Source organism: Pseudophryne corroboree, chromosome 7 (assembly GCF_028390025.1).
Source record: "Pseudophryne corroboree isolate aPseCor3 chromosome 7, aPseCor3.hap2, whole genome shotgun sequence".
Classification (NCBI taxonomy): Eukaryota; Metazoa; Chordata; class Amphibia; order Anura; family Myobatrachidae; genus Pseudophryne; species Pseudophryne corroboree.
Genome location: NC_086450.1, coordinates 416,788,839 through 416,814,410, shown reverse-complemented (window position 1 = coordinate 416,814,410; position 25,572 = coordinate 416,788,839). Strand labels below are relative to the sequence as shown.

Below are 25,572 nucleotides of genomic sequence, written 5' to 3'. Positions count from 1 at the left end.
GCACTGCACAAGTGGTATATATATCAGGAGGTGGCATTTACAAGCAGTAAATATGTCAAATGGTGGCACTGTACAGGTAGTATATATGTCAGGAGGTGGCACTGCACAAGTGGTATATATATATATATATATATATATATATATATGTCAGGAGGTGGCACTGAACAAGCAGTAAATATGTGATGGTGGCACTGTACAGGTAGTGTATATGTCAGGCGGTTGCACCGTACAGAGGCTTTATAGGTCAGGCGATGGCATTGTACAGGTAATATATATGTCAGGCGATGACATTGTACAGAGGGTATATATGTCAGGTGGAGACACTGTACAGAGGGTATATATGTCAGGCAGTGGCACTGTACAGGCAGTATATATGTCAGATGGTGGGACTGTACAGAGGGTATATATGTCAGGAGGTGTCACTGTACAGGCAGTATACATGTCAGATGGTGCCACTGTACATGTAGTATATATGTCAGGCGGTGGCACTGTACAGGCAGTATACAGTATATGTTAGATAGTGGGACTGTACAGAGGTTATATAGGTCAGGTGATGGCACTGTATAGGCAACATATATGTCAGGCAGTGGCACTGTACAGGCAGTATATATGTCAGATGGTGGGAGGGACTGTACAAAGGGTAGATATGTCAGGAGGTGGCACTGTACAGGCAGTATACATGTCAGATGGTGCCACTGTACATGTAGTATATATGTCATGCGGTGGCACTGTACATACAGTATATATGTCAGATAGTGGGACTGTACAGAGGTTATATAGGTCAGGCGATGGCACTGTACAGGCAGCATATATGTCAGGCAGTGGCACTGTACAGGCAGTATATATGTCAGATGGTGGGACTTTACAGAGTGTATATATGTTAGGCGGTGGCACCATACAGGCTGTATATATGTCAGGAGGTGGCACTGTACAGGGGGTATATATGTCAGATGGTGGCACTGTACAGGTAGTATATATGTCATGAGGTGGCACTGTACAGAGGGTATATATGTCAGGCGGTTGCACCGTACAGAGGTTTTATAGGTCAGGTGATGGCATTGTACAGGTTGCAGGTGGCAGATAATATATATGTCAGGAGGCAGCACTGCACAGAGGGTATATATGTCAGGTGGTGGCACTGTACAGACAGTATATATGTCAGGTGGTGGCACTGTACAGACAGTATATATGTCAGATGGTGGGACTGTACAGAGGGTATATATGTCAGAAGGTGGCACAGTACAGGCAGAATATATTTCAGATGGTGGCACTGTACAGGTGTTATATATATGTCAGGCAGTGGCACTGTACAGGGATTATATATGTCAGGTGGTGGCACTATACAGGGGATATATATGCCACTTTGCAAGTAGTGTATATAGCAGGAGCTGCTGCAGAAATATTCACATTTAACAATAGTGGGGCAGATGTATTAACCTGGTGAAGGCATAAGGAAGTGATAAACCAGCGATATGTACAAGGTGATAAAGGCACCAGCCAATCAGATCCTAACTGTTAATTTACATATTGGAGCTGATTGGCTGGTGCCTTTAACAGTTAGGATCTGATTGGCTGGTGCCTTTATCACCTTACACATATCACTGGTTTATCACTTCCTTATGCCTTCTCCAGGTTAATACATCTGCCCCTCAGAGTGACAAGAAGCTACTGGCTTTCCTGCTCTTACAGAACTAACACTTCTGGCTCATGCAGAATCATGGTATGGTTGGTAGTTTATGCTCTGTCTTACTTTCTGTTTTATCACTGAGTATATCGTTTACTGCCAGCTGTTAGATCCTCCATAATGGATTTTGTCAATTTATAAACTAAAAATCAACTAATATACAGTATACTGTAACTATCAATGTCAATTCAATTGTTTATTATCACTGCAAAAACATCAAATGAAAATGAAGTGAAATTACAAAACAGTTGAGCTAGGGGGCACTACTAAGGGACACTACTGTTTGACTATTGGGTGGCCACGCCCCTTCCTTGCAAGAGCACACCCCTTTTGTATACTTTTTAGGATACAGTAGTAGGACGTGCTACAAATAATTCACTGTACATGTAATCTAAAAATCATAGGCAGAAAGAAACTCTTCCTATACCTACTTGTGGCTGTTTTACTTCTCCTTAATCTTTATTTGATGGTAAATACTCAAATAGATTCTGACATGGAGGCTACGGTCTATGATAATTGTATTGTCCTTTGTCACACTCCTTTTTAAGTAATTATCTTCTAAACGGGAGGCACTCGATATCCTGGCTGTCGGGATCCCGGTGCTCTGCATACAGGCACCGGGATTCCGACCGTTGGGATACTGAAAACTATTCTCCTTGTTAGTGTGTCCACGACACCCCTGGAGGGAGAATATGCGCGCCACCGTGCATGCAGTGTGGCGAGCGCAGCATGGCGAGTGCAGCGAACCCGCAATGGGCTCTTTTGCGCTCGCCCCACTGCCGGCATTCCGGCGGTCAGGATCCCGGCGCTGGTATGCTGGGCGTCGGGATCCCGAGCACCGGTATATCGCAGTACACCCCTTCTGAACAAGGTAGTGACTGGCCAGTCACCTGCTCTGCTGCTTCGGCTACTCTATCAATAGACCTATGTTCTACATGGGAACAATTTCCATATCACGCCAAAATAGAATACGTCACTGTGTGCTCTAGAACACATCAATAAAAATGTATTAATATATTCCTGGGTGTACATGTAGCCCGAAATCAACATAGGAAGAAATGTGAGAAGTTCAAGGACGAGTTGTATCAAGCCTTGGTGGTATAGTTACTAATAGCTGATTTTGGTCAGTGTTTACTAACAGATGATATCTGACATCGTTTAAAAAAAATAACAAAAATCACCTGTTAGTAAAAGTGTGATTTAGACCCTGAAACAAAAAATCAATCCAAAATCAACCCAACATCAACAAAAAAATAAATAAATAAATATATATATATATATATATATATATATATATCGATCGATCAAAATCGACTTTTAGTAAATATACCCCTTAGAGAGAGAGAACCAAAAGCTCCTAGCTGTAGATTTTCTAGCACAACCTGTAAAATTACATAAGCTGTTTTCGTTGATACTTTATCTCTCTCTACTCTTCCTCTCTCCAAGGCTTGGTACATCTCACCCACAAAGAGGTCATCTGAAATATCTACACCTAAAAACGTAAACCCTCCCCACTACTATGTCATTATACACAGTGGAGAGGGGTGTTCTAAATTTTTATCTTTCACTGAAAAGACTTTTATTTTAAATGTAGGTATTAATGCTGGTAGAGGAAATGTAATTGCTTTCTAAAAGTAGTAAAGATCATTCTTTGACATCTCCTGGAGTTCAGAGCAGTGTTACTTAGAAGATCAGGGACCACACCTTTAGGTAATGTGTAAGGTTTGGTTCCACCAATCAGCTGCGGAGAGGGCTGCTCCAGATTCGTCCCTTTTACATTGAGGAATCAGCACATTTTTTATGAGGTTGAGGAGCCAGTGAAAGAGTTGAACTGTGGATTTTGCACATCAATGTAAGTATTTTATCCATTATTTTTAAAATTCTTACATTTAATGGAACTTCTTTATACTTAGCATTTCCTAATAATTGCAACAGAATGGGGGATTGACATAAATCAGAAAGCCAAAATGTAAAGTAATCTGGAAAAGCCACAAATAATCTGTATTTAGTTATAGATATTGTTTAAGCTTTATGTGGGGGTAATTAGCAAATCATGGATACATAGAACTTGCAAATAAAAACAAGTGATATTAAAATGTGTAGATGTTATCAAGTGGCTCTTATCTGTATGCATTGTTATTCTATAAAGCCGTGACGTAAATGACATTCATAGTATAGACTGACAAGTACTAATATTTGCTATCACCAATAATACTGAAAACAATGGTATTTTGTGCTGGGATAATAAAAGTCAGTTATATACACACAATGTAATGCCTCAGATATAGTCATTTTTGCCTTATATGTATGTAAATCTTATCAATTTTATATTAAAAACTTATCTATATCTATTTTCTTAATGTGAAACAAGTAGCAGAAAGCACAGAGATAGATAGATAGATAGATAGATAGATAGATAGATAGATAGATAGATAGACACTGATGTGTTTGTTGAGATAAAAAGATAGATGATATAGATAGATAGATAGATAGATAGATAGATAGATAGATAGATAGATAGATAGATAGATAGATAAACTGATGTGTTTGTTGATAGATAGACAAACTGATGTGTTTGTAGAGATAGATAGATAGATAGATAGATAGATAGATAGATAGATAGATAGATAGATAGACTTATGTATTTGTAGATAGATAGATAGATAGATAGATAGATAGATAGATAGATAGATAGATAGATAGATAGATAGATAGAAAGACTGATGTATTTGTTAAGATAAAAAGATAGATGATAGATAAATAGATAGATTTGTTTGATAGATAGATAGATAGATAGATAGATAGATAGATAGATAGATAGATAGATAATATATTTGTTTGATAAATAGATAAATTAGATAAGATAATGTGTTTGTTGATATATAAAGATAGATAGATAGATAGATAGATAGATAGATAGATAGATAGATAGATAGATAGATAGATAGACTGATGTGTTTGTTGATAGATAGACAAACTGATGTGTTTGTAGAGATAGATAGATAGATAGATAGATAGATAGATAGATAGATAGATAGATAGATAGATAGATAGATGTATTTGTAGATAGATAGATAGATAGATAGATAGATAGATAGATAGATAGATAGATAGATAGATAGATTTGTCAAATAGATAGATTAGATAGACTAATGTGTTTGTTGATAGATAGATAGATAGATAGATAGATAGATAGATAGATAGATTTGTTTGTCAAATAGATAGATTAGATAGACTAATGTGTTTGTTGATATATAAAGATAGATAGATAGATAGATAGATAGATAGATAGATAGATAGATAGATAGATAGATAGATAGACTGATGTGTTTGTTGATATATAAAGATAGATACAGTAGATAGAGAGATAGATAGATAAATAGATAGATAAACTGATGTGTTTGTTGATATATAAAGATAGATACAGTAGATAGAGAGATAGATAGATAAATAAATAGATAGATAGATAGATAGATAGATAGATAGATAGATAGATAGATAGATAGATAGATGTGTTTGTTGAGATAGAAAGAAAGAAAGAAAGAAAGAAAGAAAGAAAGAAAGAAAGAAAGAAAGAAAGAAAGAAAGAAAGAAAGAAAGAAAGAAAGATTAACTTACTTGCAGTTATACCAGTATGGGTCTATTACCACTTTATTTAATTATTTATACTGCAATTTTATAACTAAAAACAGTGAGGTTACATATTCCAGGTCTATGAAGTATTACACAGAAAGCGTTATGTAGAGCAATGACTGGCATGATTCGTACTTTCAAGATATGACATTGGTATTGCCCAACACTCATAGAAACTCATAGGACAAGCAAAGAAATAACTATTATAGAAGATGTTTCAATTATTTCAGATCAAGCAATTTGTGGTTGTAAGAATAAATGTGCAATACGTGCACGTGTGTGTGTGTGTGTGTGTGTGTGTGTGTGTGTGTGTGTGTGTGTATATATATATATATATATATATAACGAATGAAAACGGCGGCACTCCAAGGACTTCCAAATGCAGAAGAAGTACATCTATATATACACATACACAGAAAAAAACTCCAAGACTTTAAGCAAGTGAACAACACTTTAGCGGTCAAAGATCAGTGGATCTTTGACCACTAAAGTCTTGTTCACTTGTGTGCCGACTCTGCTTTTCTATGGATACATGTGGGTTACATACACCCTAGGAGGGCACTGAAGCAAGGTACAGCCATGTGTGGGATTTGCTGTCCTAAATTGAGTGCCGCGCTGGATCCAGAAGATATACTGTATATATATATATATATATATATATATATATCTATCTATCTATCTGTAAATGAACGTCAGAGTGCTAATGAGTAGTACACTTATAGGTGATCCCAGTGTATTCTGCGGAAACCCTGCAAACTCATTGCTGATATTGTACTTGGAAGGCATGAGGCATCACTTCTCAGGGATTACAGTTCTCAGGCAGTTATTATCTGTGGTACCAGGTACTCAGCTCAGAAACCACTGATATTAGTAATTATCCTGATCTCGTATTATAAATTATGGAAACTTCGTAGTAAACCATAATACATTCTATGTATTTACGAAGGTCAACCTGAATGTGTTTCTCAGTGTTGGACGAGATTCTGTGCAATGAACGAGTCGGTCAGATTTCGGAGTTTCATTTGTACACAGACATGGAAATCCGACCACAAACTAAAAACAATTGGTTGTGTTGCTTTATGTCAGTCAGTTCCTTCATCCAGCAATCAGATTACTGAGCAGATTAAGCACAATTGGGATGCTGAAATTTTGTAAATCCTTATCGTTAAATGACTAAATTGTAAACCCAGAAAAATCAGGCTATGATTAGGATCTGACAGCACTTGCCATAAACATCGCTCAGATTTAAATCATGTATTTGATTTATTAAAAACACAAGGACTACATTTTTATAAACTATCTGGTTGGCCAGAACTGTTATTTCTAAACACACACACACACAACCTGGACCAATCTAATTGTTAATGGGTTTAGGGGGGTATTCAATTAGTGCCGATTTTTTCGACTGCACTTTTCGACGTTTTTAGGCGAAAAACATGTATATCGGTGAATTCACCACCGATCCATGTGCTTTTTAGAATTTACAGGGGGGTTTCGACGGTTTTTGGGTCTGTTTTCGCCCATGCTGACAAAAAAAATAAAAGGGTGAAACGGTATGGCCAAAAATTTATTAAAAACTGGGCGAAAACACCCTCAAATGTATACGGTGGGTCGAAAAAATCTACACTAATTGAATACCACCTTAAAAAGACAAAATAATTCCATGGGAATCTTAAGATACTGTAGAAACTTTCGTTATTCTGGTAACCAAAAGGCAGCTTTCTCTAGATATGTAGAAATAACATTTTCTATCTCTAAAGACTTGAAAAGTAAAACATTCCCTGTGAGGATATTAAGAGACAGGGGTATATTTACTAAAGCTTCTAAAAGTGAAAAGTGGTGCTATTGTCCATAGCAACTAATCAGATTTTGTCTATCATTTTCTAGGATGCAATAGAGAAATGATAGACAGAATCTGATTGGTTGCTATGAGCACATCACCACTATTAATTGTTGGAACCTTTAGTAAATTTACCCCACAGTAACCATAAGATACATTGCTCAAGCTATCAAGAGATGGTAACGCACATAAAGTCACTGTGATTGAAGCTATTACGCAGGTAAAATGTGAGTTAATCCTATGGGATTTTGCTAATCATAACAAGAAATTCCACATTATTCTAAAGGGCCCTACACACTTGCCGATAACGATGATAGATATGAACGATTTTGTTAAAAAATGAACGATAAATTGTTCAAATCGGTCAGTGTGTATGCGTCAATGGCCCCACGATCGTTCATCGTTGATCTATCTTCGTTTATACATGCAAGTCGATTTGGACGATATAGATGTATGTACTCTCATATTGTCCAAATCGGCCATTGATTGTCCAGTGTGTAGGCAAAAATCATTGGTAAAAAAAAATCAACTAACGATAATATCGTTATCCTCGTTGGTCCATAACATCGCTAAAATCGCCCAGTGTGTAGGGTCCTTAAGTGTCAGATCATAACACAAATCGTATTACACAGCACTGCAAATTGGGGCTTGCAATATAAATTTCCTACCACACACCCACCTAGTACAGTATATTTTTTGTAATAAGCTAACTAGCTGGTATGTTTTTGGACTGTGGGAAGATACTGGAGCACGTACAGGGGAAAGCCATACAAACAGAGGCAGAACTCTGGGAGGCAATGGAGTCATCTGCCGCCAGGCTCCTGCTCTGAAGGGGGGCTCTTCTCCCCCCATTCTGTGACACCATTGAAGTAAGTTAATTGATGGCTGCCGCTATCTTTTCACTATATGTAGTTACTTCTCTGACAATTACACATAACTTCATATAGTTACAATTCTCATGCTTCCTGTACTGGAGCAAATAGCTCCATCAGTAAAGTGTCTGCTGTCAGTGGGTTCTAATCCTGGGTATGACCACTAAGAAATGTGTGATTTAAAATAAAAGACAAAGAAATGTATATATACAGTATATAAAAAAAAATCAGAACGCTCCGTACACACACACACACACACACACACACACACACACACACACACACACACATATGCACACATACATACATATATTTATCTAAATATAGGGGGGGGCAACTGTTATGAACTTGCCTCCGGGAACTGTGATGAATTTACGCCACTGCAAACAAACATACAAACTACACACAGATTGGGTCCCAGTCAGAGTCAAACTCAGGACCCCAGCACTAGGAAGCACCAATACTAACCACTGTGATACAGTACCGGCCTGATATTGAGATATTTCCCAGTTTCTACTCCATTTATCCAGTAATATCAAAATATCTTATGCTGTCTATCAAGAGATGATCAGTAATACAAATTAGATTAATTTGAGAGAGTCTAGTGGCCAAGAATTATGAGATCTCATGTAGCAGAAATGACAACTATGGGGGTAATTCCAAGTTGATCGCAGCAGGATTTTTTTTTTTGCAGTTGGGCAAAACCATGTGCACTGCAGGGGAGGCAGATATAACATGTGCAGAAAGAGTTAGATTTGGGTGGGTTATTTTATTTCTGTGCAGGGTAAATACTGGCTGCTTTATCTTTACACTGCAAATTAGATTGCAGATTGAACACACCACACCCAAATCTAACTCTCTCTGCACATGTTAAATCTGCCTCCCCTGCAGTGCACATGGTTTTGCCCAACTGCTAACAAAATTCCTGCTGCGATCAACTTGGAATTACCCCCCATGTACAGTATTTTGCTGTTCTGGATAGGTCTAGATATCAAACACAGAGAAATAATCCAAATTCTGCGTGAGGCTCGATACTAATTAATAGATAGTTTCTTCCAATCCAATGCTATAGTATGTAAAGTAATAAGAAACTTCTCTGAATTATATGGCGAGGTAGATGTAAAGCAGTTTGGAGAAATCTCCATATGATAAAAGTTTACAAAACCAAAGCATTAACAAATTGATGAAATATATGGTTCTATATATTATCTAGTAAGAAATATCTATAAATTCTCATAAAGAGATCAGACAATGAAGAATTGACATTTTGGAGGGGATATTTATCATAGCTTGAAAAGAGAGAAAATTGTGAGAGATAGGGCACTAGCCAACAAGCTTCTGCCTTACATTTTACAGGCTGCGTTTGAAAAATAGGCAGGAGCTGATTGGTTAGTACTTTATCTCTTACTATTATATCTCTCTCCAAGCTTTGATGAATTCCCCCCTTAGAGATGTTTGCTTAATGACATTGATGTATTGTGGAATTTACACCTATGACCTCACATAGTCTGTGGTTATAGATATCTAGTAATGTCTTGTAAGGTTGCATTTATTAAACCATGAGATATCTATCTTAGAATGTAATTGCAAATACTGTAAATTAAGTAAAATATAACTTTTTCCAAGCTGCCAATAATTGTGATTATATATATATATATATATATATATATATATATATATATATATATATATAGTATGCAAGTCTGGTTACTAAAGTTGTTTATTAACAGTTTCTTATCTAGCGCAGACTATTCCGTTGCGCTTTACAATTAGACCAACAGTAATAGAACTAATAAACTAAAACAATTATCTAGTTTTGTTTTTAGCGTATAAGATTTCCAGATAAATATTTAAAATAATCTGCACATTGCATTTCGGTACAGTAATCTAAGCCTATTTGTACCATGTACTCTTATAAGGCAGTAATGGGAGGACGGGAGTATCCGCAACGAGCCTCGCGATTCCAATGTAAAACAAGCTTAGACTGAACAAAAGGCATCAAAATGAATTGCGTTCTGCTTTACCGAGTGCGGGAACAAGTCCTGCTTGTGTGTGCGGGAACAGCTTCAAGTGTTCTCCAGTCCTTCATGTTAAAGTTGTATGAAACATTAATGGACCTATATCCTTACATAACAACCTGATGCAAGCAGGTTCCCCCACAGCCCTGAACAGCAGCATAACCCACAAAAGACACCATAAGACATTGATAATTCACAACCATTGATCAGTACATACTATAAAATATAAGTTGGTTTTGTTTTGTTTTGTTTGTTGTTTTTTTTTGGGGGGGGGGGGGGTTGCAATTAGAATTAAATTGAAAAGTGAGGGAAAAATCTGATAACGATAAACAACTTAAAAAATAAAAAAAATTCTAGTTTTAGACATTTGGAGATGGTTCTGCACATTTGTGTGTGTCTCTCTCACTCTCCTGGATATAATTGGTGGGTATTGGCAGTGAGAGGGTTAACAGTGTTCTAAGTTGGTGCTCAAGATGGAACCAGCAGTCTGTGCTCCCGCAGGGGTCTTTGTCTGACCCCAGGGGCTCCATACACAGGAGGCTGCACCATTTGGTAGTTGTTGGGAGCAGCCTGTGGCATCAAACTGTGGAATATGAAAAATGGGTCTGTACCAGGCTCTCTCACCAGCAGCTGCTGCAGGAAATGGGCACGTCCTCCCCCACCAACATCCGTGCCACCCCCCGGGTGCAATCTGTGTGCAGCAACACAGCCCTCTCCAGGAGTCTGCTCTAAGACTCCCTGCGCTGCCTCTGACTCCTTAGTTTGGATTCAATTTGTGGTTTTGCCGGCTCCTGGGTGTCATTCCGAGTTGTTCGCTCGTTGCCGATTTTCGCTATATTGCGATTAGTCGCTTACTGCGCATGCGCAAAGTTCGCAGAGCGCATGCGCTTAGTTATTTTACACAAAAGTTAGGTATTTTACTCACGGCATAACAAGGATTTTTCATCGTTCTGGTGATCGTAGTGTGATTGACAGGAAGTGGGTGTTTCTGGGCGGAAACTGGCCGTTTTCTGGGAGTGTGCGAAAAAACGCTGGCGTTTCTGGGAAAAACGCGGGAGTGTCTGGGCGAACGCTGGGTGTGTTTGTGACGTCAAACCAGGAACGAAAAGGACTGAACTGATCGCAATGTAGGAGTAAGTCTCGAGCTACTCAGAAACTGCTAAGAAATTTCTATTCGCAATTCTGCTAATCTTTCGTTCGCAATTCTGCTAAGCGAAGATACACTCCCAGAGGGCGGCGGCCTAGCGTGTGCAATGCTGCTAAAAGCAGCTAGCGAGCGAACAACTCGGAATGAGGGCCCCTATACGGTGCAATGATTCTGTGACCTGACCTGTGTCCATGGTAGAAGATTCTGCTGCTTGAGGCCCCACGGGGAATGGTTTCCTGTTCATCCCTGATTATACCGTAAACATTTGTGTATGATTTTAGGAAGACAAATGATGTAATTTTACACTTTAGTACATCTACCAGCAATGCATAGTTGAAAATAAAAAATTATCTTTATTTTGCTCTTCCTCAAAACATGTCACCTCACTATAGGTAGGTATCCAGTCTTTAGGTCGACAGCACTTAGGTCAGCACTCATTAGGTCGACCAGTACTGGTCGACCTCATTAGGTCGTCATGTTCACTATGTCGATGTGGCAAATGTAGACACAAGTTTTTCACATCCTTTTTCATTTTTTTTTACTTTTTCATACTTAACGATCCACGTGGATTACGATAGGGAATAGTAACCTTGACCGAAGCATGGTGAGCCATGCGAGGGGACACGGTGCATTAATTGGGGTTTCCGGTCACTTTACGAAAAAAACAACACCAAAAATATTTAAAAAAACCCACGTCGACCTTTTTCCATTGTCGACTTAATGACAGTGTCGACTTATTTCAGGTGTCGACCTAGTAATTGTCGACCAATAGTGGTCAACCTAATGACTGTCGACCCTATGATCCACACCCAGGTAGTTACACCCCTGCATGTAATAATAAAGATAATAATAATAATAATAATAATAATAATAATATTTATATGGTGATTTTCCACACAAGGACACTTTACAGAAATCACAAACAGGACCTGACTCAGTTGTTTGCAAATGCATTTGCATATTTTGTTCACTGTGCATTTGTGAGAATATGCTAATGACTCAGGCGCCGTCTTGTGCTCAGAGACGCCCACTGCCGGTATCTCACATCCGCTGCTCACGTAGCAAAGAAGAAACATCGGCCGCACATCGGTCAGCCATCGAACTTTTGAGTAAGTATATGCTGTCTCAGACAGCAGCTCTCCTCAGTCACAGAGAGACCTCCAGCTGTGTGTGAATTGGCAATGGCTGACTTTGGCATGCCCAGAAAACGGTCCCAACTCACCTGCTTTTCTCTAGACGTTACAAACCTCCTAACTTTTGTATGTTCTGGCATGTCTGGAAAGAGGGCGTGGCTTCAGATGAAGGGCAGGGCCTCACCAGAAGGGGGCACCCGACCCCTGTTTTTGTCATTTTGTGGGCATGCCCCGCGCTCCCTGAGCAGCTGGGCAGCCCCCACCTCACTCCCGCACTGTTTAGATGCCGTGCATAGGCGCACGGCATCTATTCAGAGGATGCAGTCAGGTTCCCGACTGTCGGGAACCTGGCAGTCAGAATACCGATGCTGGAATCTGGACACCACTCTGAATGCCGACACCGGCATCAAGAAAGGGAGCAAGTTCCTGGCAACCGGGATACCGAATGAGGAGGGACCGCACCGCAGCACAGGTAAGCCGAGGGGGGATGGGGGAGGTTATGTTTAGGCTGAGGGGGATGGGTTAGGGTTAGGCTGCGTCCCGGGAGGGTTAGCCTGCGGATAGGGGGGGTTAGGGTTAAGTGCCCCCCTGCTAGGGTTAGGCTACAGGGTGGGAGGGTTAGGTTTAGGCAGCGGGGATGGGGGATTAGGTTTAGGCACCTCCGGGGGGTGGTTAGGGTTAGGCACAAAGGGGAAAAGTTAGGTTTAGGCAGCGGGCAGGGAGTGTTTGGGGGGTGGGGAGAGGGTAAAACACCCTTAACTCACCCCTCTCCGTCTTTCTATTTTCGGTATCCTGGCATTGGTATTTCGCCTCCCGGGATACCACACAGCGGGATATCATACTGATCCCCTATTCAGCAATCACTGGCTGCTTTGCAGAGCAGAGCAGCGGTGATCATTGGCTCTCCCAACCTGCCCACCGCCTCCACTTGGGACACTGCGACTAGGGAGGTCAATCCCGGGCCGTTTTTTCAATCCCGGGATTCGGGATTGAAAAACGATCAATCCCGGGATTCCAGGGATTGCAGTAGGGATCAGTGAAGAAGGGTGTAGGGAGCAGCGCTGGAGGGTAGGTAGCGGTGCGGGAGGGTGTAGGTAGTGGCAGGGAAGGGAGGGAAGGTGTAGGTAGCAGTGCAGGAGGGTGTAGGTAGCTGGGCGGGAGGGTGTAGGTAGCGGTGCGGAGGTTGTAGGTAGCTGGGCGGGAGGGTGTAGGTAGCTGGGCGGGAGGGTGTACAGTAGGTAGCGGGGATGGTTGGTAGCGGCGCGGGAGGGAGGCTAGGTGTAAGTAATAACACTTACTATTAGGTGGGCGCCAGCCATGGACACACTGAACGCGGCGGCATTTCAAATGAAGCGCCGGCCGCCAGCCAACCAGAGCTGGCGGACCAGCAGCCAATCAGGGAAGCGGCCGCAGCAGTCGCTCCTGTTTGGCTGCCGGTCCGCCAGCTCTGATTGGCTGGCGGCCGGCGCCACATTTGAAGTGTCGCCGCGTTCAGCGTTCGTCTATGGCTGCCGCCCGCCTAAGTGTAAGTAGTATTACTTACACACACTCCCTCCCGCACATGCGCAGTGCAATCCCGTGTATCCCGGGATTGGATGCTCCAATCCCGGGATCCCGCCGATCCCGATCCCGGGATTGGCCTCCCTAACTGCGACCCACTGGTGGGTGGCGGGACAGTGTCCAATTAGCAGGACTGTCCCACTGGAATTGGAACAGTTGGGAGGTATTACCTCCCCCAAACACTGTCACTCTGAGCTGGTGTAATCATTTGCTGCACATGCACACTGTGGCTTTGGCAAATGCAGAGTGTCAAATAATCGCTCTACTGTGTACAATGGGGCTAATTCAGACCTGTTCGCTCGCTAGGGTTTTTTTTGCAGTCGTGCGTTCGCATAGTCGCCGCCCATAGGGGAGTGTATTTTAGCTGTGCAAGTCTGCGAACACTTGTGTAGCCGAGCTGTACAAACAGATTTTGTGCAGTCTCTGAGTAGCCCAGGACTTACTCAGCCGCTGCGATCACTTCAGCCTGTCCGGGACCGGAATTGACGTCAGACACCCTCCCTGCAAACGCTTGGACACGCCTGCGTTTTTCCAACCACTCCCAGAAAATGGTCAGTTGACACCCACAAACGCTCTCTTCCTGTCAATCTCCTTGCGAACGCCTGTGCGAACGGATCCTTTGCACAAACCCATCTCTGAGCTGCGATCTGCTTTGTAACCGTGCGACGCGCCTGCACATTGCGGTGCATACCCATGTGCAGTTTAGCCCTGATCACCCACTGTACGAAAACGCAGCCTAACGATCAGGTCTGAATTAGCCCAATGTGGCATTGCTTGTACTTCTATCAGGTCCATAATACAGAGGTTTTGCCGTGTGGTGGGGTAGTATAGAGAAATATGGAAAGCAGTTAGGGCACTACAAGTACATAGTAACAACGGATTAATAAGAAAGTTGACCTGTTGCAAAATGAGTGAGTACAGATTACAATAATAGTACAATACAGTTACCTAATAGTGGGTAGGACTAGCAGGTGAAGTTTCAGGAGGGTGGAGTAGTAGCACGCTTGGGGTACAGTACTTGAGTTATTATTATTTGTGAGTCTAGACAGTAGGACAAAGTCAAGTCCAAATCCAAATCAAACTACAATCTCAACTCCTGATGCTTAGGGTATCGGCTTGAAGATGGCAGCAGGGACAGTTTGCCACCGATGGTCAATGGATTTGCATTGGGAACGGTTCAGTACGCAGCTTCTGTGTGAAGATATGCAAAAGACGCCGCTGACAGGATTTGTATTGCGGCGCCCACTGGAGGTGTCTCAGATCAGCTGCAGTCAGTAATCGACACTCTCGGTAAACCTGTTGTGGCGCAATATGGCTGTTGTAAATAAGATGGCGTAGCCATGTTTACTGCGCATGGGGTCACAGTCCCTGACATGTCCTTAAAAATATTATGACCCGCCTGCGTTTCAGTCGCCACTCCCCCGTTACCTCCCACAACTGCTCCCTGACTGTCAATCACTTTGCGAATAAATCTGTACTGTGACCGCTGTAGCAGGACCATCGCGGTACATGCGCACTGCACAGCGGCAAAAAAAATCACTCCACTACATACAGCATCCATCTCTGAATAAGGCCCAGTCAGAGATTGCTCAACTCTGTTTTTGTTTTTAACTGTGGCATTTCCATACACTTAGTCAAGCCCGCCCCGCGTATGCTACCCGGCGCGCACCAACTGCCACCACACTCTAATTGCGATTGCGTCACCATTAGTGCACTTTTGCCCGCGCCGCCCCGGCAACAGTCCGTGAACGCCCCGCGCCCACCCTGAGAACATCTCTGCTTGTCAATCAGGCAGAGGCGTTCGCAGTTAATGCGAGCTGGCCGCATTAACTGCATGCACACACGCAGGACTGGACCTGCACGTGCACGCTGCGGGCCATTCTGAAAAATTGCGGTTGCATCACGTTTGCGATGCGACCTGAATGAGCTCCAATATTGGGGGTCATTCCGAGTTGTTCGCTCGGTAATTTTTTTCGCATCGCAGCGATTTTCCGCTTAGTGCGCATGCGCTATGTCTGCAGTGCGACTGCGCCAAGTAAATTTGCTATGCAGGTAGGAATTTTACTCACGGCTTTTTCATCGTTCTGGTGATCGTAGTGTGATTGACAGGAAGTGGGTGTTACTGGGCGGAAACTGGACGTTTTATGGGTGTGTGCGGAAAAACGCTACCGTTTCTGGGAAAAACGCGGGAGTGGCTGGAGAAACGGAGGAGTGTCTGGACGAACGCTGGGTGTGTTTGTGACGTCAAACCAGGAACGACAAGCACTAAACTGATCGCAGATGCCGAGTAAGTCTGGAGCTACTCAGAAACTGCTAAGAGAGGTGTAATCGCAATATTGCGAATACGTCGTTCGCAATTTTAAGAAGCTAAGATTCACTCCCAGTAGGCGGCGGCTTAGCGTGAGTAAATCTGCTAAAAGCAGCTTGCGAGCGAACAACTCGGAATGAGGGCCATTGTTGCAATGCAAACAATAACATATACAGAAACAAAAAGGTATACAAGTACTGTATCTACTCACAGATGTTCCTAAGAGGTATAGCAGCCAATTCCTAAAAAGTGTAGCAGACTCCATCACATGCAGGATGTGCCGAGATATCTGTGGCCTCTATACCAAAATTGTGTAAGGGACCCCCATGTACCGCCTCACATACATCGATGAGGTTTTGACAGGAGATACTGCCCCTGCCCCCGGCTGTAATCATTTCACATTTGAAGACATGGTCACACCCAGGGTCGGAGTGGTCCACAGAGGTACTGGGGAAGCCCAAGAGCTTACCTTCTTACATTATATTGCACAAGACTATGGTGTATATTCTGGTATCCGCCCGGTCTCTAGGTCGACAAGACTTAGGTCAACAGTGTCTAGGCCAACCACTATTGGCTGACAGTAACTAGGTCGACAGAGTCTCTAAGTCGACATGTTCTAGGTCGACGGGTCAAAAGGTCGACATGAGTTTTTTGTTTTTTTTACTTTTTCATACTTTACGATCCACGTGGACTACGATTGGGAATGGTAACCTGTGCCGCGTGCAGCGGTAGTGGAGCGAGGCACCTTGCCTGAAGCATGGCGAGTGAAGCAGTGCACTAATTGGGGTTCCCCGTCACTGTACAGCGAAAACGACACCCAAGAAGATTAAAAAACTAATGTCGACCTTTTGACCTGTCGACCTAGAGACCCTGTCGACCTAGTTACTGTCGACCAAGACACTGTCGACCTTCAACACCATACCCGTATATTCTACAGTGCATACCTGTTATTAAATTGGTAGTTTATTATGCATGCACTAACAGTTTCTAGTACTATATATATTTAGTAAGGGGCCCAGACCATGCACTCTCTAATGGTCAGCCAAAACCCTCTTGAGACACAGGTTCCCATTTTTTGAACTTTTTCATACTTTACAATCCATGTGGACTAGAACTGGGAACGGTAATCTGCCCGAAGCATGGCAGCAAAGCAAGCCATGCGAGGGGACACGGTGCACTAATTGGGGTTCCCCATCACTTTACGAAGAAAATGACCCTAAAAACAGTCAAAACACTCATGCAAGGGCAGATAGGTTAATGAATAGAGACTCCTACTGCAATGTCTTAGGCGACGGGTTTGAATCCTCTGCATCCCGAAATGTAATAAAGAACAGTGTGACTGAACAGCAAAGAGCTCTCAAGTCAAGTCCATGAATTCTGTATAGGTATTAGCGATAAAAGGGGTGGGGCCAGGAGACAGGAGCGGTCAGGAGATGCTGGGCTTCAAAAAGGGGGGAAGCTGCAAGTGAAAGTAATGAGATAATTCATAATTGACAAGTGCTGCCAACAGCGCCCCCTACCCTGCAGCGCTATGTGCGGAGCACACTCCGCACACACCTAGTTACGCCCCTGGTACTAACCAATAAGCTTCTTACTGTAAATTTACAGGCTGTGCTAGGAAGTGACAGCTACAGTAGAATCTGATTGGTGGTTATATTCAACTTATCTACTTTATCTCTCTCCAAAATTTGCTACATCTCCCCATTGAAGTTTTGCAGTATTTTTATATCCCTTATATGTTTGTTGTCGTGGAGCTGCTTTCCTTTTGCGCATTCTTTCTCCTGGAACTACCATTACACTCCTTGGTCCTCATGCATCCATATCCTCCACTGGTATTTGACCTGATATACTAATCCTTAATAACATGTTCCACTTTGTCATGCCATGAGCACTTGTGTTCTTTCTAACAATGGGTTCAGCCAACAACCACTTGTCTTCCTCTTACCCCTCATCTTTACTTCTGTATTCTAGGAGCATTAAGTTTGTTTCCTCTCTTCCCTCTCTGTTATACTGTCCTACAGTTGTTTCGTCCTTACGTGCCCTTATGTGATACTTTCTCTGTCTCTTCCATCTCTCTATCATTTCATTCTCTTCTTTTCTTCTTTCTGCCTCTTGCTCATTTATGTAACTTTTGGAGTCTCTCTCCCCATCTGCCTAATTTCCTAGTCTTTACTGCCTGTCTCCTCTCTCCCCGCTCCCCTCCTGTTTCTCCTCTCTGCCTGTCTCTCTCCCCCCTGGCTGGTTAGAGGCTGCCCTCAGTGTTAGACTGTGCAGTGATACAGTAATTCCCATGCACAGGTGCAGAGTCCCTGATGCTGTGTTACCCTCAGGCACGTCCCCCCGTGCCTAGCCTGACAGACCAGTGGAAGTAATTTCTTGTGGCAGGTAGAGGAATCCAACAGACCAAGAAGATATGTTAAGAAGTGTTTTCAGAGACCGCAGCTCAAACACCTGTCTCTTCCTCCTGGATCTTTCATCTTTTCACCGTAACACTCCATGGGGGGCATTTAAGAAAGTGGAGTAAAGAAGAACTGGAGTAAAAGAGGAGTTAACTGAGAATTCCGGAGCAATAATTATGGAGTTCTTAATGATAGTTTTTAATTTATCTTCACTTTCTTAATATACCCCAATGTTTTATGAACAGTCCTTTATCTGATAGGTGGCACTCTTTCTATTCCCCTGTTTGGGTGTGGTATGTTATGTGAACATTTAGAATGTTGACAGCCAGAATATCGACATGTTCTGAATGTCAACAGTCAAAATGTTGACAGAGCATTGTAAGAATGTTGATATATCTTTTTTCAGCCTAACCCTAAATGTAGGATTAAAATATGGCTGTTGACAAGCACAATATCGACACACAAAAAAACATGTCGACATTATGCCCATGTTGGCATTTCTGTATGTAGATATGTTTCGTGTCGATGTAATGTAAATGTTTACATTTAGAGCAAGTCGACATATTGGTGTCAGCATTTCTGGATGTTAACATGTCATCTGTCGACATAATGTCCATGCCAACATTCTGTCTCGACATTCAGAACAAGCCAACATATGGGTGTCAACTTTCTGACTGAATACGCCATAGTGCAGCTTTCATTTAAATGTTAGCTATGCTGCACTTATTCTTTATTGTTACTTTCATGGGGGCAGTTGCACTTTATTTTCCCTCATCATTATTTAAATTTGCTGCATAATATATTTCTTCTTTCTCACTGCAGGGTCACTACTTGAATGACACAACCTGTGTAAATTGGGGTAGAAGTACCCATCACCTTATAAGACAATCAGCTATAGGAGAACACATTCCAAGAAATGTCGAAAGAGGAAGAGGCTGGATGTAAGATGAACTCTGTCACCTGTAAACATAAAGAACGCAAGCCCAAAAAACCTCATTATATCCCCCGGCCGTGGGGAAAGCCGTATAACTACAAATGTTTTCAGTGCCCCTTTACGTGTATGGAGAAGTCACATCTGTACAACCACATGAAATACAGTCTGTGCAAGAACTCCCTGTCCCTTCTTATAGAGTCAGATTGGCCCTACAAAAAAAGCAACTTCCTCATCCCCGAAATGAACCTACATCATGAAACGCATTCAGATGGCAACCAGGAAAAGCAGGATGCTTGTGATTCCACAGGATCGAACTCTACAAAATCTAGACAGGTTGGTGAGAAAGCATCTTCTGAGGTTCAGAGATTCCTGGAGGAAGAGGATGAGAGACCAGAAGAAGAGGAGGAGGAAACGATGGACCAAGCTCGGAAGGAGAAAAGCAAGAACGTCCCCTGTCTGCAAGCCCCTATAGGCAAAAGTGAGGCCAGTGCAAACGTGACAGGGACAAAGAGCAAAAGGGAGATGCTGGCCAAAGAGGGCGAGCCAGAGTTCATAATCACAGATGTTTTCTCATTAGAAGGACACTGTGAAAAGGAGAGAGAGGAACACAGATTTGCCAAGGCGACTCGGAAATCTTCCAGTAGTCTTGGAGCTTCTAGGGTGGATCAGTGGAAGCTGCTGACCAGTACACTTAAGAAAGGTGGAACAGAAACACCAGTAGGGTGCAGCATTCCTAATATCATTCCTTGTTACCCACCCCCAACATACACTGAATATCAAGAACACCAGGGTCTCTCACTTTTGGGTCTCAATTATCCACTGAACACCAATCTCTTCTCATATTTGAACCCCACCATGACAAGTGGTACAGCGCAGCTACCATTCTTAGCATCCACAGCTCAACTAATGCACCCGTCACACTCCTCCCACATTCAATCTTTGCAAAACCCAGAGAGGTCTTCTTATCTTCCCAGATTCTATTATCCACTGTTGTTCGAGCATGCCTTTAGCACACCTGATGCAAAAATGGCAGCAGCAAAGCCAGTGAGCCAGGCCCAACCAGCCACCACATTTGTAGCTACTCCAAAACCAAACACATCTGTGGAGCCTTTGAAAACCTACCAGCAAAAATCCTCAGAAGCGAGTAGCACAATCTCTTGGGGATCTGGAGACAAGTTGCAAAACTTAACCTTGGCTCAAAACAAGTTAGAGGAGGAAGTCAAGTGGATACCCCAGACAGTGAGAGAAATCATTAAACAGCAGAAGGAGATTCTTGGTGTGTATGGAGTGCAAACCTCCAGACCCAATGAAGCCTCTACTCAGAAAAGGAGCAGTGAAGCGTCTCCTTGGGAAAAAACAAGTCCTACAAGATGCATGAAGAAGAAGCCCTGGTTAAAAAGAGATGGGCAAGATGTGGTAATTGAACATACAACCTCTTTGGCCGAAGCAGAAAGAACATTCCATAACAGGTATTATTATTGTCTTTTCCTTATAAAGCATCAACATATTAAATAATGCTTTATACTGAGGGGACCAGGATACAAATAACATACAATGACATAATAAAGATGTTCCTGCCTGAATGGGCATATGATCTCAGAGTTGTAGGGACCACCCGATAACAATTGAAGGTGTTACTGGGCAAAGTCAATGTAAGCATTATCAGCTATTGATATTAAATCAGCCATTGGACACCTGTATTTCTGCCCAGCTACTGGTGGTGTGAAATGGTTAAAACTGAGCAGAGATAGTATATGGTGGAAACATGAAAGAACTTTGTAGACCTCTTAAGGCAGTCAGGTGCAACTTACTCACAGACGTGAGAGTTTATTTACCCTAGACAGTAGATAATTAGAAAATTAGGTGTCCACTCTCTACAGATTGTGATGAGCATAAGGTGGCCACAAATAAAGTAACAAAGTATTGAGCATTGTGTTTGGTAAAAGTAACAAGCTAAACTTGCATTTGTGTATTCATTGGCCAACCACACCGCATAAGCCCCTGATACTAAATGTCACGATTAGCACAATTTGATACACTCATGTGACATGAATGTATTTGTTTTGTGTTTGGGACACTTGACACAATAGTTAAATCACATGTTTATGCATCTGTTCAGGGTTTTTTTTAAATATATATATATTATACATCTCAGTGTCTACTGAGCCAAGGTGATTTTATTTAGGAAATCCAAGCATGGCCACATTTAATGCAAATTGCCCAGTTTGACCATCCACAAGGGGCTAAGTGCCTGGATTGGTTTTGGTAACACTGGCTGGTTAATACTGTAGGAATATGTCAGCAAACTCTTGAAGGGCAATAGCGGTCATCTTCTACCACAATTATGAAGATGACTGATAATGATAAATACTTGATAGGTCCAAGTTGTTACTTGTACACTAATTAGCCAACATGGCAGTTTGTGTAGCTAAACATAAAACTATGGCAGCATCCATTAAAAACAGCAATTTTTAAAAACAGCAATCAGTGAAGGCATAAGATGTCTTGAATAGTCTATAAACAAATGAATACAGGTTGAGTATCCCATATCCAAAATGCTTGGGACCAGAAGTATTTTGGATATCGGATTTTCCCGTATTTTGGAATAACTGCATACCTAACTGCATACCGTAATGAGATATCATGGCGGTGGAACCCAAGTCTAAGCATAGAATGCATTTATGTTACATATACACCTTATACACACAGCCTGAAGGTAATTTGAGCCAATATTTGTAATAACTTTGTGCATTAAACAAAGTTTGTGTACATACACACAATTCATTTATGTTTCATATACAGCTTATACACACAGCCTGAAGGTCATTTAATACAATATTTTTAATAACTTTGTGTATCAAACAAAGTTTGTGTACATTGAGCCATCAGAAAACAAAGGTTTCACTATCTCAGTCTCACTCAAGAAATTCCGTATTTCTGAATATTTGGATATGGGATACTCAACCTGTAATAACATTGCCTTGCTCTGTTTAAAGCTTTCTAATATGAAATAGGTATATATAGTAGCAGGCAATGTCACTATCATTAAGCTCACAAGCAGCATACAGAGTTCTACAGAAGTTGCCTAGAGCAGGGTTGGTGGTGTCTCACTTGTTAACATGTTCTGTTTTATAAAGCAAGACACAAACCTTTTCTGTTTATTTATTTTCTTTCCCTAAGCACTTGTTCTCCCATACCCACACCTGATCACTATCATGAGAAAAGTCCCATTCTGGACGTCACTGCCTGTAAGAGGAGACGAGGATCTGAGACCATTAGTGAAAACACAGATCCCATGGTTGTCAATGCATCTCTGCTCATTGGGGACCTCTCCCGGACCCTGGAGGAATACGGGAAGGTGGAACAGAAGCTGGCCAACCTGACATCTGAGGACAGTAGTCGACAGAGAACTCTAGGAGAGCAACTTGGTAAGATAAGACTCGAGCTCCTACATATCCACCAGGCTTTAGAGAAGGCAACATGCCCTCATGAGGGACCATTAGACCTTTCTATTAAGAGGGCAGAAGACATGGGTAAAGAAGATCCAGAAACGATGCCATCAAGACAAGAACCACAAGCATCCCCATCACCTGAAGGCCCACCCAAACAGGTAGTTAAAGTGGAACTTTTGCCACCAGAATTGGTGACATGTTACGCACGTCCCACTAAATGTGAAGCAGACTCCAGTGTACTGCTTTGCCCAGATGGAAGGGTCGGGGGTAATGGGGCTGTGCAGCCACAGGTTGCCATACAGGAAGATGGGGGAGGTATTGGTGTAGGATTCGGGAGACGCCATCTGCAAATGGAGAATGTGTGATGCCTCTATAGCTAAAGCGATGTAAAGCATATTGCAGGCTTATGTTTGCACTGAGGTGGTAAATACTCTTGTGATGCTGCTTGGCCTGCCTTCCACAGTTATATTGCCATATACAAAAGACTCTAAGGGACGTTAAATAGAGAAGACCAGAAGCACAATGCTCTTGGTTCAGCATAACAAAAAGATCATTCAGCCACCACACTGTGACAGATTTGCAGCTTGTTACAAGAGAGCTGCGGCTCACTGTGTCCCCATGGCGTAACCCAACAGCTCCTACAAGACCTCAGTGAGAGAAGCCCAAGACTGGGGAGGGGGCATTCTGACGGGAAAACATGTCCTCTCAGCACAAGGGGGAACTGAGGACACAATCACTTGTTTGACTCTAAGCACATATACTAAATATATTGGAACTCATTATTAAAGGAGATTGAAGAGTATGTTACCATAATTGTCTATTTATTGTAATATAAACACAAGAAGATGGAATGTGAAATATGCTGTAACTCAAATGTTGAACTTTTCTGCCACACAATGTACAAGAGATCTATCATAAGACACTCACTACTAATGAAGTAGTCTGTCCATTATTATATAGAACATTTGTTCCTTATCTGACCCATTAAAAGTGGTTACATTTCACTGAATTAGAAAGCTGTCACTTATTAAAGGCAAATAATAAGATTTTACTCACCGGTAAATCTATTTCTCGTAGTCCGTAGTGGATGCTGGGAACTCCGAAAGGACCATGGGGAATAGCGGCTCCGCAGGAGACTGGGCACAACTAAAAGAAAGCTTTTAGACTACCTGGTGTGCACTGGCTCCTCCCACTATGACCCTCCTCCAAGCCTCAGTTAGGATACTGTGCCCGGAAGAGCTGACACAATAAGGAAGGATTTTGAATCCCGGGTAAGACTCATACCAGCCACACCAATCACACCGTATAACTCGAGATACCATATCCAGTTAACAGTATGAAACATAACTGAGCCTCTCAACAGATGGCTCATAACAATAACCCTTTAGTTAACAATAACTATGTACAAGTATTGCAGACAATCCGCACTTGGGATGGGCGCCCAGCATCCACTACGGACTACGAGAAATAGATTTACCGGTGAGTAAAATCTTATTTTCTCTAACGTCCTAGTGGATGCTGGGAACTCCGAAAGGACCATGGGGATTATACCAAAGCTCCCAAACGGGCGGGAGAGTGCGGATGACTCTGCAGCACCGAATGAGAGAACACAAGGTCCTCCTCAGCCAGGGTATCAAATTTGTAGAATTTTGCAAACGTGTTTGCCCCTGACCAAGTAGCAGCTCGGCAAAGTTGTAAAGCCGAGACCCCTCAGGCAGCCGCCCAAGATGAGCCCACCTTCCTTGTAGAATGGGCTTTACTGATTTAGGATACGGCAGTCCAGCCGCAGAATGCGCCAGCTGAATTGTGCTACAAATCCAGCGAGCAATAGTCTGCTTAGAAGCAGGAGCACCCAGTTTGTTGGGTGCATACAGAATAAATAGCGAGACAGTTTTCCTGACTCCAGCCGTCCTGGAAACATAAATTTTCAAGGCCCTGACTACGTCCAGTAACTTGGAATCCTCCAAGTCGCTAGTAGCCGCAGGCACTACAATAGGTTGGTTCAAGTAAAAGGCAGATACCACCTTAGGGAGAAACTGGGGACGAGTCCTCAATTCTGCCCTATCCATATGGAAAATCAGATAAGGGCTTTTAAATGACAAAGCCGCCAATTCTGATACACGCCTGGCCGAAGCCAAGGCCAATAACATGACCACTTTCCACGTGAGATATTTTAGATCCACGGTCTTTAGTGGCTCAAACCAATGTGATTTTAGGAACCTCAACACCACGTTGAGATCCCAAGGTGCCACTAGAGGCACAAAAGGGGGCTGAATATGCAGCACTCCTTTTACAAATGTCTGAACTTCAGGTAGTGAAGCTAGTTCTTTTTTGGAAGAAAATCGACAGAGCCGATATCTGTACCTTAATGGAGCCTAATTTTAGGCCCATAGTGACTCCTGCCTGTAGGAAGTGCAGAAATCGACCCAGCTGAAATTCCTCTGTTGGGGCCTTTCTGGCCTCACACCAAGCAACATATTTCCGCCATATGCGGTGATAATGTTTTACAGTTACATCTTTCCTGGCTTTAATCAGCGTAGGAATGACATCCTCCGGAATGCCCTTTTCCTTTAGGATCCGGCGTTCAACCGC

At 42.4% G+C, this 25,572-nt stretch overlaps 1 protein-coding gene across 1 annotated transcript; it reads left to right on the top strand.

Annotated features, from left to right (window-relative positions):
* Positions 1-1,640: 1,640 nt before the first annotated feature.
* PRR35 (proline rich 35) lies at positions 1,641-23,954 on the top strand. Its single transcript, XM_063932427.1, has 3 exons — positions 1,641-1,720; positions 19,417-20,997; positions 22,709-23,954. Exons 2-3 carry the CDS (start codon positions 19,511-19,513, stop codon positions 23,343-23,345), a joined length of 2,124 nt encoding a protein of 707 aa, XP_063788497.1. The 5' UTR covers positions 1,641-1,720; positions 19,417-19,510; the 3' UTR covers positions 23,346-23,954.
* Positions 23,955-25,572: the final 1,618 nt, after the last annotated feature.